At 48.0% G+C, this 14,879-nt stretch overlaps 1 protein-coding gene across 5 annotated transcripts in view; it reads left to right on the top strand.

Annotated features, from left to right (window-relative positions):
• The window catches only part of adcy2b (adenylate cyclase 2b (brain)), a 779,528-nt gene that overhangs the window by 398,715 nt on the left and 365,934 nt on the right, over positions 1-14,879 (top strand). For all 5 annotated transcript variants that reach the window (XM_085988701.1, XM_085988702.1, XM_085988703.1 and 2 more), the window contains one exon: positions 14,182-14,336. In XM_085988701.1, the coding sequence (XP_085844827.1) occupies positions 14,182-14,336 (155 nt within the window). The remainder of the gene's footprint in view (positions 1-14,181; positions 14,337-14,879) is intronic.

The raw sequence follows: 14,879 nt of genomic DNA, 5'->3' as shown, positions 1-14,879 counted from the left end.
CTTGTTAAATCAACTCCTGCATTCCATGTCTCCATTAACACACGGATCTAACAGTGGCGACGAGTTAGAAACGAACTTACCTGCAATTTGGCAGCACCTCAAGGGGATCGATTCCTCAGACGAAGGTCGAAGCCAGAAGCAAAAAAAATAAAATAAATAACTCGAAGAAACTCGAAAACGAGGGCCAGGCTTGGTCTCCAGTCTGCGGTTTCCCCAGCTAAACGGGCTGGTGGCAGGTAGTGCACTGATCCTTCCTGGGCTGTGGCGGGCTAGAGCTCGATCGGGTGGCTCTGCAACGGGGCCGGGCAGCGAGTCGGGAAGCAGAAGCAAAGAGAGAGAGAGGGTGGAGCACTCAGGGCGTGGCTGGTGCTGCAAAGCAGGTCAGCGTTCGGACTGAGCAGAGGGAGGGGAAAGTCCCAGAGGGTCCGCTCCACGACGGGAACGGTTCTCCAAGTAACGGAGAAACTATTGAAGCGATGTATAAAAAAAAATAGAAATACCGCGAAAAGCTGCAGGTCGCAACGGAAACTGCGGAGAACAGCGTTGGCAGCAGCGGCAGTGGCGGGAAAGCGTGGGAGGCGCCATCTTAACTCAGCGGGGAAGAAAGAAAAGCGCGGGAAGCGCCATTTTAGATTTTCAAGATGCCGAAGGCTGGCAATATTACTGCTTTCGATAGTGATATGGAAGATTGGACCACATATGTGGAAAGAGTGGAGGTATATTGCAAGGCGAATGAAGTAGCGGATGATAAAAAGGCATCGGTACTTCTAAATCTGATGGGCGCAAGGACATATGGGCTGTTACGAAACTTGATCACTCCAGCCAAACTGATGGACAAGAATTTTAAGGAGATTGTTGATACCTTACAGGAGCACTTAAACCCAACACCGCTGCTGATAGTGGAATGATTCAAATTCTTCAGGAGGAATCAGCACAAGAATTAAAGTAACGCTAATTACCTCACCGAATTACGAAAGCTGTCAAAGCACTGCCAATTCGGGGCAGGACTGGCAGATTCTCTACGAGACAAATTCGTCTGCGGTCTCCCAAGCGAAGGAACACAGAAAAGACTACTTTCTGAGAAAGATTTGACACTGGACAAGGCTTTCAGTGTGGCTGTATCATACGAAGCAGCAGCAAGAGGAGCTGCAGAGATACAGCAAAAGCCACAGTACTTCGGCACCCATGAAATTACACGGGGTTTCGAGAGATGTTATCGCTGCGGCAGATCCACCCATGACCAGAAGGACTGCTGGTTCAAGGACAAAGTATGCAGGCAATGCGGAAAGATGGGACACATTGCACGTGTATGCAGATCTGGAAAGAAATCCGCTGACAGTAAAAAAGTCAATAAGGAAAAGTACAGAAAGGTACAAATGATGACGGACAGTAGCTCCGAAGACCAGAAGAGCGATAGCGACTCCGGAAACAAGAGACTAAGCTGTCTCAAATTACATAATGTAATTGCCAAAGAAGATTACCAGACCATTTGGGTTACCCTCACGATAGCGGGGTCCCCAGTCAAAATGGAGCTAGATACAGGATCAGCTCTGACCGTCATGAGTCGACGGGATTACGAGCGGCTATTTCCGCATATACCTTTAAAAGACACATCCATTGTCTTGAAGACATATACGGGGCAGAAAGTATACCCCAGAGGGAAAATAAGGGTGCCTGTTGTATACAACGGCAAGGAAATACAGAAGTTGTATTTATACGTTCTGCAAGATGGTGGTCCGCCGTTGTTGGGACGTGAATGGATCAGAAAGATACGTTTAGACTGGCACTCCATTCAGGCACTGACGGTGACCAGTAAGAAAAAAAACGATGATGACGTCATACCTGGACGATTAAAAGAAATCTTGGCTAACGCCAAAGAAGTGTTTCAACAGGAACTAGGAACCCTGAAAGGCGCCACCGCCTCAATAAAAGTGGAAGATGCGGCAATTCCCAAGTTTTTTAAGGCAAGGCCGGTGCCATACGCAATTCGTCCAGCCGTCGAGGCACAGCTGGAGAATTTGGGAAAAGCAGGCGTGTTATCCAAGGTAGATTGGAGCGAGTGGGCAACACCCATCGTCCCGGTCATGAAGAAAACATTGAATAATGATAAATCTGAAGAACAGAGAAAAGTTCACATCTGTGGGGACTTCAAGGTGACTGTAAACCCGGTTCTTCACACGGTACAGTATCCTCTTCCGAGGATAGATATTTTCGCCTCACTATCCGGAGGGAAACGTTTTACCAAAATTGACTTAGCACAGGCATATCTACAGATGGAGGTTGAGGAGGCCTCTAAAAAGTATCTCACGATAAACACACACAAAGGCCTGTACCAGTACAATCGACTGGTTTTCGGAGTGGCATCAGCTCCGGCTATCTGGCAAAGAGCTATGGAGCAAGTCCTGCAAGGGATTCCGGGGACTCAATGCTACCTAGATGACATCCTTGTAACAGGAGAAAACGACAACGAGCACCTTGCCAACTTGGAGCAGGTGCTCACGAGGCTGAGAGAACGGGGCCTATGAGCAAATCGCCCCAAATGCGAATTTTTCCAGAAACAAATATCATATTGTGGCCATGTCATTAACGAAGAAGGGTTGCATAAGTCACCTGAAAAAATTGAAGCGGCCATAAAGGCCCCAGCGCCTGAAAATGTTTCACAATTAAGGTCGTTCCTGGGATTAGTAAATTACTGTCATAAATTTTTACCAAACTTGTCGACGGTTCTGCACCCGCTTAACGCACTGCTACAAACGGGAATAGTTTGGAAATGGAGCGAAGACTGTAAACGTGCCTTCCATAAATGCAAAGGCTTGATCACGTCCAGGGAAGTGTTGGCTCATTACAACCCATCACTGCCAATCAGACTGGCGTGCGTTGCATCCCCTTATGGCGTGGGAGCGGTATTATCGCATAGATTCCCTGATGGCTCGGAGCGGCCGATAGCTTTTGCGTCACACTCGTTGAACTCAGCTGAGCGTAACTATGCCCAGATCAACAGGGAGGCACTCAGCTTGGTGTGGGGGGTGAAGAAATTCAACCATTACCTACACGGAGAAAAGTTTACCTTGTTGACTGACCATCAACCCCTCGTCTCCATATTCAACCCTAAAAAGGGCGTTCCCATTATGACAGCGCAAAGGCTACAGAGGTGGTCCCTTTTCCTAGGGGCACACCAATATGACATAGAGTACAAAGGAACAAAACAGCATGGGAATGCTGACAGGTTATCGCGCCTACCGTTGCCAACAGTGGAAGAGGCGCCTACAGTGGACCCAGTGGAGATATTCCACTCGATCATAGTGGAATGTCTACCGGTGACAAATTCTACCATTGAAAAGGAAACGCAAAATGACCCGACTCTCACGAGTTTACGATTTAACGGTGAAGGGATGGGCAGCACATGGCGAACCACTGTTGCCAGCATTCTCGCAAAGACGAGAACAGCTGTCAGTGTGCCGAGGAACCTTGATGTGTGGATCCAGAGTGGTGATTCCACCCAAACTCAAGGATAGAGTGCTAAAGGAGCTTCACGAGGGGCATCTGGGTGGAGTGAAAATGAAGAACTTAGCCAGAGCGTTTGTGTGGTGGCCAGGTATCGATGGAGACATCGAAGAAATGACCAAGAGCTGTCTAGGATGCTAGAAGGTCCAACACGCCCCACCACAAGCCCCTCTACATCCATGGGAGTGGCCCTCATCTCCATGGCAAAGGGTACATATCGACTTTGCTGGTCCATTTATGGACTCAATGTTCTTAATCGCGGTGGATGCACACTCCAAGTGGCCGGAGGTAATAAAGATGTCCTCCGCCACCACGGAAAAAACCATCACAGTATTAAGGACCATATTCGCCAGGAATGGGCTGCCTGAACAGATCTGTTCTGATAATGGACCGCAATTTGTATCCGAAGAATTCAGGAAGTTCTTAAAAAACAATGGGGTTAAGCACTACACGTTCGCCCCATACCATCCCGCCACCAATGGATTGGCTGAAAGGTTTGTCCAGACCTTCAAGAAGGCCATAAAGGCCATGGGTAATGAAGACATAAATCTACAACATAAGGTAGATAACTTCTTGTTTGCGTACAGGAATGCAACACATGTGGTTACAAACCAAACCCCCGCCATGATGTTTTTCAATAGAAGACTAAGATGCCGGCTGGATTTGGTCAAGCCAAACGTCAGAAGGGACGTAGAGAACCGGCAATTTCAAAGCATGAATGAAAGGCCAACTAGAACCTTCCAGATAGGTCAACCAGTTTTGGCCCGGGACTACCGTACCGAGAAATGGCAGCCTGGAACTATTTGCACACGACTAGGACCGCTGATGTATACCGTGGACATTGGAGAAAGCATAATAAGGCGCTATGCTGACCAGATCATAGAGTCATCCGAAAAAGGACAACCTACACCACAACTCTATACGCCTAGTGATGAAGCAGAGATACCCATAGTATCTACCTCCGATCCGGTGATACTGGAACCAGATGAACCCGACACTAGCATTGAAGCCGAATCGACCTTGCCAAAAGAACCTACTGCACCACCGAGGCATTATCCGGACCGAGTCAGGAAGCCTCCAGAGAGACTGAATTTGTAATTGATTAACTTCAGCAAATGTGTATATTATTGTTCTTGTAAAAATGTTATTTAATGATTACTTAAAATGTTATGCACTATTTATATAAAAGGGGAGGAATTGTAGTGTATGTACCTTTTAAGAGGAACTATGTTTTTGAAGCCCCTGTATAATGTAGTACCAGTAGTGACCACTCGGGTATATAAGCCTGTGTAGCGTCTTGTGTTGTTAGTTCACCTCCAGACTTTGTTCAGTAAACACTTGTTAAATCAACTCCTGCATTCCGTGTTTCCATTAACACACGGATCTAACAGTTACCATTGTGATTGGATTTACCAGCGTCGAAATGGGCTTGCAGGGTGATGCAGCAGCCCGGCAATCTGTCCTCCAAAAGATTGCTAAGAATGCTGTCACCCTGAAAGAGGGCAGCAGGTTCCTGCTCCACAGACCGACTGCCACTCTCCCAGAGCGGCACCTCAGCATTCCTGTTCCCACCACTGTCACTCCGCCATTGCCCTTGCCGCTGCCTGTCAGCCAGCCAGTCCAGACTGCTGCTGCCCAGTCTACAGCCAACCCTTCGAGGTCCACAGCTGGTCACAGTCATCCTGCAAGGCCATCTGAAGTCTCCCCCATGGAAACTCAGCAGCCTTACCACCAGCCATGCTGCAGTCACTGGGGGAGCACTGAATAGGAGCACCAGAGTAGGAAAGGGCACACAAATGACAGACACTAAAGGATTGCACAAGGGTGATTAGTTGATATTGTAATGTAAATTGAATAGTTATAAATGTATTAATTTTGTTTTGAATGTTTGTTTTGTGGTGGCTCTCATTTCAGCTTTGTGCACAGGAGGACGCTGTGATATTCCATGCCAAAGGGATAGTATGATGGGGATGTGGTTGATGGGGTTGTGGTGAGCAACTGGGATCTGGGGCTTCATTCAATCGAATCAAATTCAATGAGGCGTTCACGGACAGCCCATGTAGAAGGAGAATTTGCTGCCTGCCTGTTCCCTTCATCCTCTTCCTTTTCCTCGTCCTCCTCCTCCTCTACACCCTCATCCTCTTCCTGAGGTGGTCCCACAATCCCTGGCAAGGGCTGTGCCCTCATAGTGACCAAGTTGTAAAGCATGCAGCAGACCACCACAAAATGGGACACCCGCTCCGCTGAGTATTGGAGTGCTCCTACCAAGTGGTCAAGGCAGCGGAACTGTTGCTTCAGCAGCCCGATGGTCTGCTCAATGATGTTCCTCGTGGCAGCATGATGCTCATTATTTGAGTGCTGACCACAAGTGCTGGGGTTGCGAAGGGGAGTCATCAGCCAGGTGCAGAGTGGATAGCCGTTGTCTCCGACCAGCCACCCTCGGGTTTGACGTGGTGGCTGGAAGATTGCTGGCACACCGGACTGGCGCAGGATGAAGGCAGCATGACTGCTGCCAGGATAGCGGGCATTGACCATCAGGATGCATTGGGCATGTTCGCACAACAACTGCACATTAATGCGTGGTAGCCTTAGCAGTTACAGAAGATCTCAGGATTGTCATGCAGCGCCCGCAATGCTACGTGTGTGCAGTTGATGGCGCCCGCTATCCTGCAAAAACCACATGCACTCTCCTCCTGCTTTTCTCTGCTCAGAGAGAAAACCTAGTCCCTTCTCCTGGTGTAGAGAGCCTCTGTGACCTCCCAGATGCAGTGATGTAAGGCGAGATGTTAGCTATGTCGTCTGCTGCAGACTGGAAGGATCTGCTGGTGAAGAAATTGAGGGAAACTTACCTTGAGGGCCACTGGGAGAGCCGTGGTCGCCCTGCTCTGAGGCTGCAGGTCTGGTTGCAGGAGGTGGCAGAGTTCTGTGGTCACCTCCTTGCTGAAGCGGAGCCTCCTAATATCCTTTCCCCCCCCCTTTCCCCGTCTCTGCACCTGCTTAAAATCTGTTACATCTCTAACCTTTTCCAGTTCTGATGAAGGGTCACAGACCTGAAACGTTAACTCTGTTTCTCTCTCCACGGATGCTGCCTGGTCTGCTGAGTGCTTCCAGTATTTTCTTTTGTTATTCCTAATACACTGTTCCTTGATTAAGTGGCTATTAAGTGCTCTCTGAAGACCCTGGGTGGGTTAGGCCTCTTGTTGAGAGCTCTCCTAGAACCCCTACCTACTCATTTTGTGTGCATCTTCTCCTTTTCTTTGCTGCCTCCACTCCCTCTCCCGAAGATACTCGATCTTGAGGGGGACTGTAAGCAGAGCCCCCATGACTGTAAACAAGTGTTGTGAGCAGAAGCACTTAAATAAGAATGAAGGCATTCTCCACTTGCACCAAACACTCCCTGTCACCTTAGGAACTTGAAACACACCTAGAAAGCTGCTATAGTTGCAGAAAGTTATACAGAGCCAGTCAAACTGCAGAAACATGTCAATTGTTGATGATCCCTTTCAGTAACACTGCTGGAGGCTCCTTTCTGTTTGTGAACGCTTCATCAGCTGGTCGTAATTAACACAAGCCAGTAAGTCGAGCGACACACCCAAAAATGGCAGACCGGGCATCAGGTGACTGTTGCACACTCACTGACGTCACGATCTGCAGAATCTACATATCCCTGGCAAGTGCAGACTCCGGCAGTGCTGCCGCCCAGCTGAATATGGCGGCGGCCACAGGATCCGCCGGCATCAGGCAGAAGTGAGGCTGCTATTTTTTTGCCGAAATGGGCCTTAACGGCTGGCACTAACACCTCCAATTTCTAGGCCTTGGTATATCTTCAATGAACATACGAACAATGACAGACAGATAAATACCCTCTGGTTCGTCGAGCCTGTCCCACACAATTGTGATACCCTGTGTCTCACAATATATACACTATCCACCCAACCCAAAACCATGTGATTGCCAGGGAGAGGAAAAAAAACATTAATAAACCCAGGCCAATTTGGGGAAAAAAATCTGGGAACTTCCTCTCTAACCCATCTAGGTGATCAAAACTAGTCCAGGAGATCTCTCTGGCCCTGAATTTCCTGCAGTACCTACCTTATGTAAGAGGTGATCGCCACCCCAGCCAGAACCAGGTCCAGCTCTCACTTGAAGGAATTCAGCGAATCGGCGTTCACTGCACGAGACGGCAGCCTGTTCCAGAGGTCCACTATTCTCTGGGAAAAGAACCACCTCCTGACATCTAACCTAGACCTGGCCTTACACAACTTAAATTTGTGACCCCTGGTCCTTCCCTAACCTATATAATTGGAACAAACTGTCAATTGGAACACAATCTATTCCCTTCATTATCTTATAAACCTCAATCAGATCACCTCTAAGTCTGTGCTTCTCTAAAGTGTGGAGTCCCAACTCTTTTAGCCTATCTTGATAACTAAGATGCTTTAAACTGGGAATTAGTTTAGTGACCATCCTCTGTACCCTTTCCAAAGCCTCAATATCACCCACCATGTGAGGAGACCAAAACTGGACATAGTATTCCACATGCAGCCTGACCAAAGTCTTGTACAAGGACAAAAAGTATGCCTCATCTTGTACTCAATTGTCCTATGGATACACCCCAACACCCTATTTGCTCTAGTTATCGCTTCATGGCAATGCTCATGTACCTTTAAAGATGTATGCACTAGAATGCCCAAATCTCCACCTTCTTTAATGCTTTTCCCTGAAGGGTGTGTGAATGTTGAGCATTCACCCTGCCCACATGCACAACACAGCACTTATCCAAGTTATACATCATTTTGCAGTCAGGAGCCCAATTTCCCAACACTATAAGATCCGCCTGAAGCAGATGAGCTTGTCTACAGTCCTAACACTCGCACAGTTCTTAGTATCATCTGCAAATTTGCAGATCATGCCCCCAACACCTACATCCAGATCATTAATAAAAATAGTGAAGAGCAACAGCTCCTACCCTGATCCTTGCGGGGCACCACTGGTGACCGGTCTCCAAACAGATCCAAATCCATCTATAACTATTTGTTGCCTACGTCCTGCCAGCCAGTTCTCAATCCTGTTTGCAATATTTATAAATGATCTCAATGAAGCTATTTGGGGAGAAATTGGCCTCTGTAGCACCCGTTTTTTAGGTGCTACACAGCCTCCGAACTCACAAAAATGGCATCCGAGATGCGAGCGCTCACTTCCGACGGGGAGTGTGCGGACGTCATCTTGGTGAAGGGGTTTGCGTGCGCATACCTAATGACCGCCGTCAGAATTCATTGTTGAATGCCACACTTCAGCCTATGCCCTGACTTAACCTTGCACAGCTGAGCACGACATTAAATGGCATGAAGGAATGCCCCACCAGCACTACTTAAAGGGGTCATGAACTATTACAGGTTAGTTGCTGGATTATTTCTTCTGGCTGCTGGTGCAAGTGTACACATTTTTGGAGCTTGCCTAAAGTTTCACTAGTCTATAGGGAGTGGCCTGGATGGTGCTGAAGTACTTTTTTGGTCATTTAAAAACTTGTGCTGAAACAAGTTGCTTCCAAACATGAATGGCATAGTAGGCCTTCCTCTTGGACTTGAGCATAACTGGGAGAATTAAAAGTTCCCGACCTGCTGTCAACATTTTTTTTCCCCACCCAACCCACCATCGATCCCGCCTGCTAACACCCCAGAAAATTCCGGCCAAGGAGTGACGTCACAGGACAGCAGGTAGGTGATTGGTGGGTGAGTATTAGCGTTTTTTTTTTCTCTCTAACTTGACTAGATAAACTAATTCATATAGCTATAAATAATTGTTTGAATTAAGACTTTAATTAAGAGAGCAAGAGAAGCAGCTGGAGATAAAGGTAGGCCTGACATTAAAGAGTCTATGGGGGAGAAATTTGGTATCGCCCCGTTTGGGGGTGGTAACTTTTGAAAGCTGGGAATCTTAGCGCCAGGCGCTAACGATTCCCACCTTTTTCTAAATTCGGTGTTTGTGCTTCAGGAAGGAAGTGGAGCATTATATCAAGTGCTCCATTTCCTTCCTAGAGCGTTAAAGGATGCAGGCGGGGCGGTGGAGATGCAATGCTGCACAATGTACCGTGCAGCGCTACCACGATCCGAGGCTACTTCCCTCCCTTAAAGGGAAGGGCCATCGCTGCAGGCTCTGCATTGGGGCCTGTTAGCTGGTCCTCAACGGCAGCCGTGATCCAGCCCGATCAGCCCCATGAGCTCCAGCAGAGTGCCGGGCTGATCCAGGAGAATGGAAATATTTTAAAGAAAGCATTTTAGAAATTTTCCTACTTACCTCGGCAACCTCCCCTTTAACTTGTGCCGCCGAAGCACCCAACCTCCTGAACAACGCCTCCTGCAGCTGTCGGTGTTGTCGCCCAGCGATGCTGCAGGGGGCGGAACCGAAGTTCGGGTTAATGTGGGATGAGCTGATTCCCAGTATTGATGGGTGTGAATTATGATAGTTAAACTGATTTAAACTTATAGGGGTCGATTTTCCTGGAGCCATCGGGCGGGGTTTCAGGCGTATGGGCGGGGGAAGAAAAAAAAAAAAAAAAAAAAAAAAAAAATCGCAAAAATAGGGGGTCGCGACCCCCCCCCCCCCCCACCGCCTGATTCCCCACCCCGTCCGACTTTCACCCCGGCATTTCAATCCGACCCGAATCAGTCCTGCCCGCAGCTGGCGGGACTGGTCGTCGGGAGCCTAATCACCAATAATTGGCATCTTTAATGCCATTTTAAGGGGCCCTTGCTATTTTCAGCCTTTTCCCACGCTAAACATGCCTGGTGGGAACCCCGCTGATGAGACCTGGCATGAACAATGTCAGCTTGCTTACTTTCAGCTGCAGGTCAATCAGGAAAGAAGAGATTTAATCAGACAGCATTTGTAGGTTGCAGGACCTTGTTGTTTCAGGCTTGGGGCAACTTGTTCAAGGCTTAGGCACAGCTGTGGAAGGTTGGAGCCTCACACACTTCTCCAGTGTGAGCTCCTGGGAAGCCCCTGTCGCCACCCTCACTCAGCACTTCCTCAACTGAGGCACCTACCAGAAGCATGGGAGGCCTTTTTTTCCTACCCCTCTTGGCATTAGAGGACCTCCAGCCCCAATCGCGAAATGACACACACCACAATTGCAGAAGTTGCCATCTGAAATTTTATTTACAATAACCAACTGATGGCATTTTAAAAATAAACACATTTCACCCAAGTGACTACCCTTGTGATTAGTGGTGCTTTATTTTTCTCTTACGCGTGCTCCTACGTAGTGGTTCCCCTGTGACTTCAGCAGATGTGGAGGCCCCTTGCTCACTTTCCTGCTGCTCTTGTCTCGACACCTTTGGCGGGCGTCGTCTGGGGTGGCGAGCCTGTGAGGGCTCGCCAGCAGTCTGCTGCTCCTGCAGCTGTGCAGGGGTTGAGATCTCTATTTCCGTTGGGTGTGGACTCCGGCGGTGCTCTGACCGAGGGCTCTGCAGTGGCATGGAAGTGTGAGCGCTTGGAGCGGAGCCCCCACTTCCTTGAGGTCTGCCACCAACCTCCCTCTCATGGGTCAGGTCCCCCTCAGTGCCTGCAAGTGGCTTGAGAGCAGCTTGCTGCACATCAGGGGGGCCATGGGGACCCGTTTCTACAGCGGTAGTCCTACTCACAGGGCCTGCCATGAAGGTCTGGTTTCTCTGCTCAAGAGCTGACCATCGCTCCTCCTGAGATGTCAGTCTATTCTGACCACTCACCATGTTTTCAACTCTGGCGACTTAGCTCCTCCATGGCCGTGGCCATCCTCTCCTCTACTGTAGCCATCCTTTCCGCGGAGGTTGCCATCCTTTCCGTGGTGATGCGTTCATGCGCCAATGACTCCACAAAGGCTCTGCTCATGTTCGCTATGGACTCCTCCATTCGCTCCACACTCGCAGCGACCCTGGAGACAAAACCTGCCAGAGACTCCTGCATCTGTGCATGGAGATCCATCACCTCTTCTCTTGCGGATGGACCCAGAGGCAGAGGGTCGACATGCAGCAGAGCTGAGCTGGCCTGGCAGAGTCCTGCGCCCTCCGACGAGGACTCTCCACTGCTGTCCCTGTCTCCACCATCTGCTGATGCTCACTTGTGAGCTGTGATACACCAGGTGACAACACTACTCTATCTCGTGAAGGTCCCACTGAGGTGCGAGTGTCTGCACTGGTGCTGGGTGCGCTGAATTCTGCTGATGCTGCGCCCTCAGAGGTGGGAGCTTCCTCTGAGGCGTCTGGCTGCTCAGCCTCTTCCTCCTCCGCAATGGGGATGGGGGCTTTGGATGGTCCTGTGGGGGAGTAAAGGAAAGAGTTAGAGATGTGATGCCAAGGTTACATGCACATTGGATTTTGCAGATGTTCATAAGTCCAAATGATGTAGCTTCAGAATCATAACAGCGACTTATGCTATGTCAATGAGAGAGATGGAAAACTATTCTGTCACCAGCTTGCGGGCCTGCCCCTGTCTCTCCTTCCCCAGCCTCCGCAGCCACATCAGCCCCGACAATTTCCAGGACTCCTTCCTCCCAGGGGGTCAGGTGGGCTACTGAGGGTGGCCCTCCTCCAGTCCTGGCTCGCGCTCTGTTGTTGTGAGCTCTCTTTTCCTGCAATGAGGGAGACAAGTGGAGTTTGAGTGAGAATGAAGGAGTGAGTGTAGAGATTGCATAGCATAGATACTTAGAGGGAGACAAAGATGCTGTGAGACTGCAAGACCAAGGGCCCTCCCTGTGTGTTGTCAGTTCTCAAAGCATCAGAGTGAGAGGGAGTGTGAGGACTGCATGGTAGAATAGTTATGTGAACGTGAGCATAGAGAGGGAATGGGTAAGGGTGCATGGATGTGACTGTGAAGTGGGATGTGGAGGAAGAGAGTGCTAAAGCTGAGTGCTGGTGGGGAAAGGCAATGCGAATCAGTTTGAGGGTGATGGAAACTTCATACTTACTTTTCCTGTACGGTGAAAGTCATGGAATCGCTTCCGACACTGTATCCAGGTTCTTCTGGTGACTCTCAGTGAGTTGACATCTGCTGCCACCTGCATCTATGCAGCCTTGGTCTCAGTGGGAGGCCTCTTCCTCCCTGACCTAGGGAAGAGGACCTCCCTGTGGGCCCTCACCCCATCCAATAATGCCTGCAGTGAAGCCTTGTCGAATTTGCTGCCAGCTTGGGGTCTGGCACTGGCCACAGCTGCTGCAGGCTCCTCTGCCATCCTGTGTGGTTCGTATGGAAGCCTGCAGAGGTTGCAATGCTTGCTATAGACTTTAAAAGCACCACAAATGATGACATCATACTGTGGGGCTTTCTGACTGGAAATAGTCAATTAGCAAGGGTTCCCACACGTTGGAAATGAATTGGCCAATTGAGGGAAAATTGCATCAATCTGGCAGACCCATTTACATTCATGTGGGAACCCCGACATTCGGGGAACCCGACAATTCCCCACACCTGCAGGAAAATCAACCCCATATTCTACGTTCACTATGCATTAAAATTATAAATGATTTGCAGGAAAATTAATTCAAGGTTTCAACTAAAGCTGTAAAGAACCAATACAGCAGGATATTGATTTGTGTTAGATCAAACAGATATGGGTGCATAGCATCACTAATAACCACATGAAAAGGATTAGCTTGTTTTGATGTTAAGCCATAGAATATAATACCATATCTCTCAAAACATAAGCATGTTTGGTGCAATTTCAGTGTTAAAATTAAAAACAGCTGTTGAGGGAAGTACTTACTGGTTTTTCCTATGATGCATTTTTTACGTTAAAAATTTAGCACAAATGTTCAAAGTGGAGAGCGAGATCAAAAGTGATGTGAAAGCAGAAAGCAAATGTGCTTTTTAAACAAAATATTTATAGAGAAATCAGCTTGTTATCCTCAGTTCAAAACTGATATTTTCTACATTGTCTTCTATATAACACTAGCTGGGGGGGCCCGGCATTGCCAGGGCAGTTTAGAGGGCTGCGCGGTTGACGGCCAGCCGCTGCCGCTCCCCCGCTCTGTGTCTCGGGCCGCGCGGTTGACGGCCGCCCGCTGCCGCTCCGTCTCGGGCTGAGCGGTTGTGAGGCCCGGCCCGAGTGACCCCAACTCACCTCCAGCTCCGGCAGGCCGACGCAGCTGCCCCGCTCGCTGTTGAGGAAAAGCAGGGGAAAAAATGGCGGCGACGTTTCGGGAGGCTGCAGGATTAGGTCCTGCCCGTGACGCACCGATTGGTCACTGAACTGTAGGATTGGTCAACCATCACGTCACTCAACGCTAATGAGCGGTAGGATTTTTGAACGTTTTTTGTATACTGTCCGAACAATTTTTGTCTGACCGAAAAGTAAATACGCCTATGACACTCCCCTGATCATCAACTTTCTTTTGATATCTTATATATGCAGTTGGTTTGTCTGTCTGTATGTCTGTCTATAGATAGATAGATAAAGGAGCAAATTTTGATTGCCATATCACCCACAGAAATTTTGTTGAATTAAATGTAGTATGTACAAAAATTGTTTAAAATTGCACAAGTAAATCAATTAAAATGTCATTTAAGGTATATTGGTTTTCATTTGTGCTGCATTTATTCACTCTGTTTCTATGCAAAATGTCTTGAGTATAGGCAAGAGATGAGAAAGTGTAGCATTACAACATCTTAATTTGTATTTTTCTTTTCCCTCTTGTTCCAAAGGAACGTCTGTTACTGTCGTTGCTTCCTGCACATATTGCCATGGAGATGAAGGCTGAAATCATTCAGCGATTACAAGGACCTAAGTCTGGTCACTGCCAGCTGGAAAATACAAATAACTTTCACAATTTGTATGTGAAGAGGCACACAAATGTGAGGTACTTTTCGTTTCTTCTCAAAAGTATGAAAAAGATATAAGAAAAACGTATTTTGACATTGCTACATGAGTATGTTGCCACAAGACACGCATTGTAAAATTACTCAGTCATTCCAGTTGCTGATGATTATTTTTCACATTTGTTATGTTTTCTGTCTGTATTGTTCAGGCATTAAATCATAAACTTTGAAAAAAGCACATTTTATAATATCACAGTCCATACTATTAGCCAGATTAAAATAAGGATACGCAGAGAGCATTTTTCTGCTTAGTTATTTTGCGAGTCGGATGGCCCATTCATTTTTTCCCCACTTGTGGTTAACGAGTCAGATGCCTGGATAAAACTATCAGTATCAGCTCTATTTTTAAAATTTGGAATAAGATTTGACTTCATAAAATAGTGGGCCTGAATTCCTCCACCCTGTTTACACAAGTACATTGCCCATAAGACACCAATGCATGTTTCCCGGTCAGTTCAAGAGTATGGTGCTGCTCTTTCTCCCATTTGTTGGCCTAAGATTTACATCATTCCCTCTATTCCCAC

This window comes from Somniosus microcephalus, chromosome 5, assembly GCF_052327205.1.
Source record: "Somniosus microcephalus isolate GS21.2 chromosome 5, FLI_Smic_1.0, whole genome shotgun sequence".
Taxonomy (NCBI): Eukaryota; Metazoa; Chordata; class Chondrichthyes; order Squaliformes; family Somniosidae; genus Somniosus; species Somniosus microcephalus.
The sequence above is the reverse complement of the archived record's forward strand: the minus strand, read 5'-3'. Positions and strand labels throughout refer to the sequence as shown.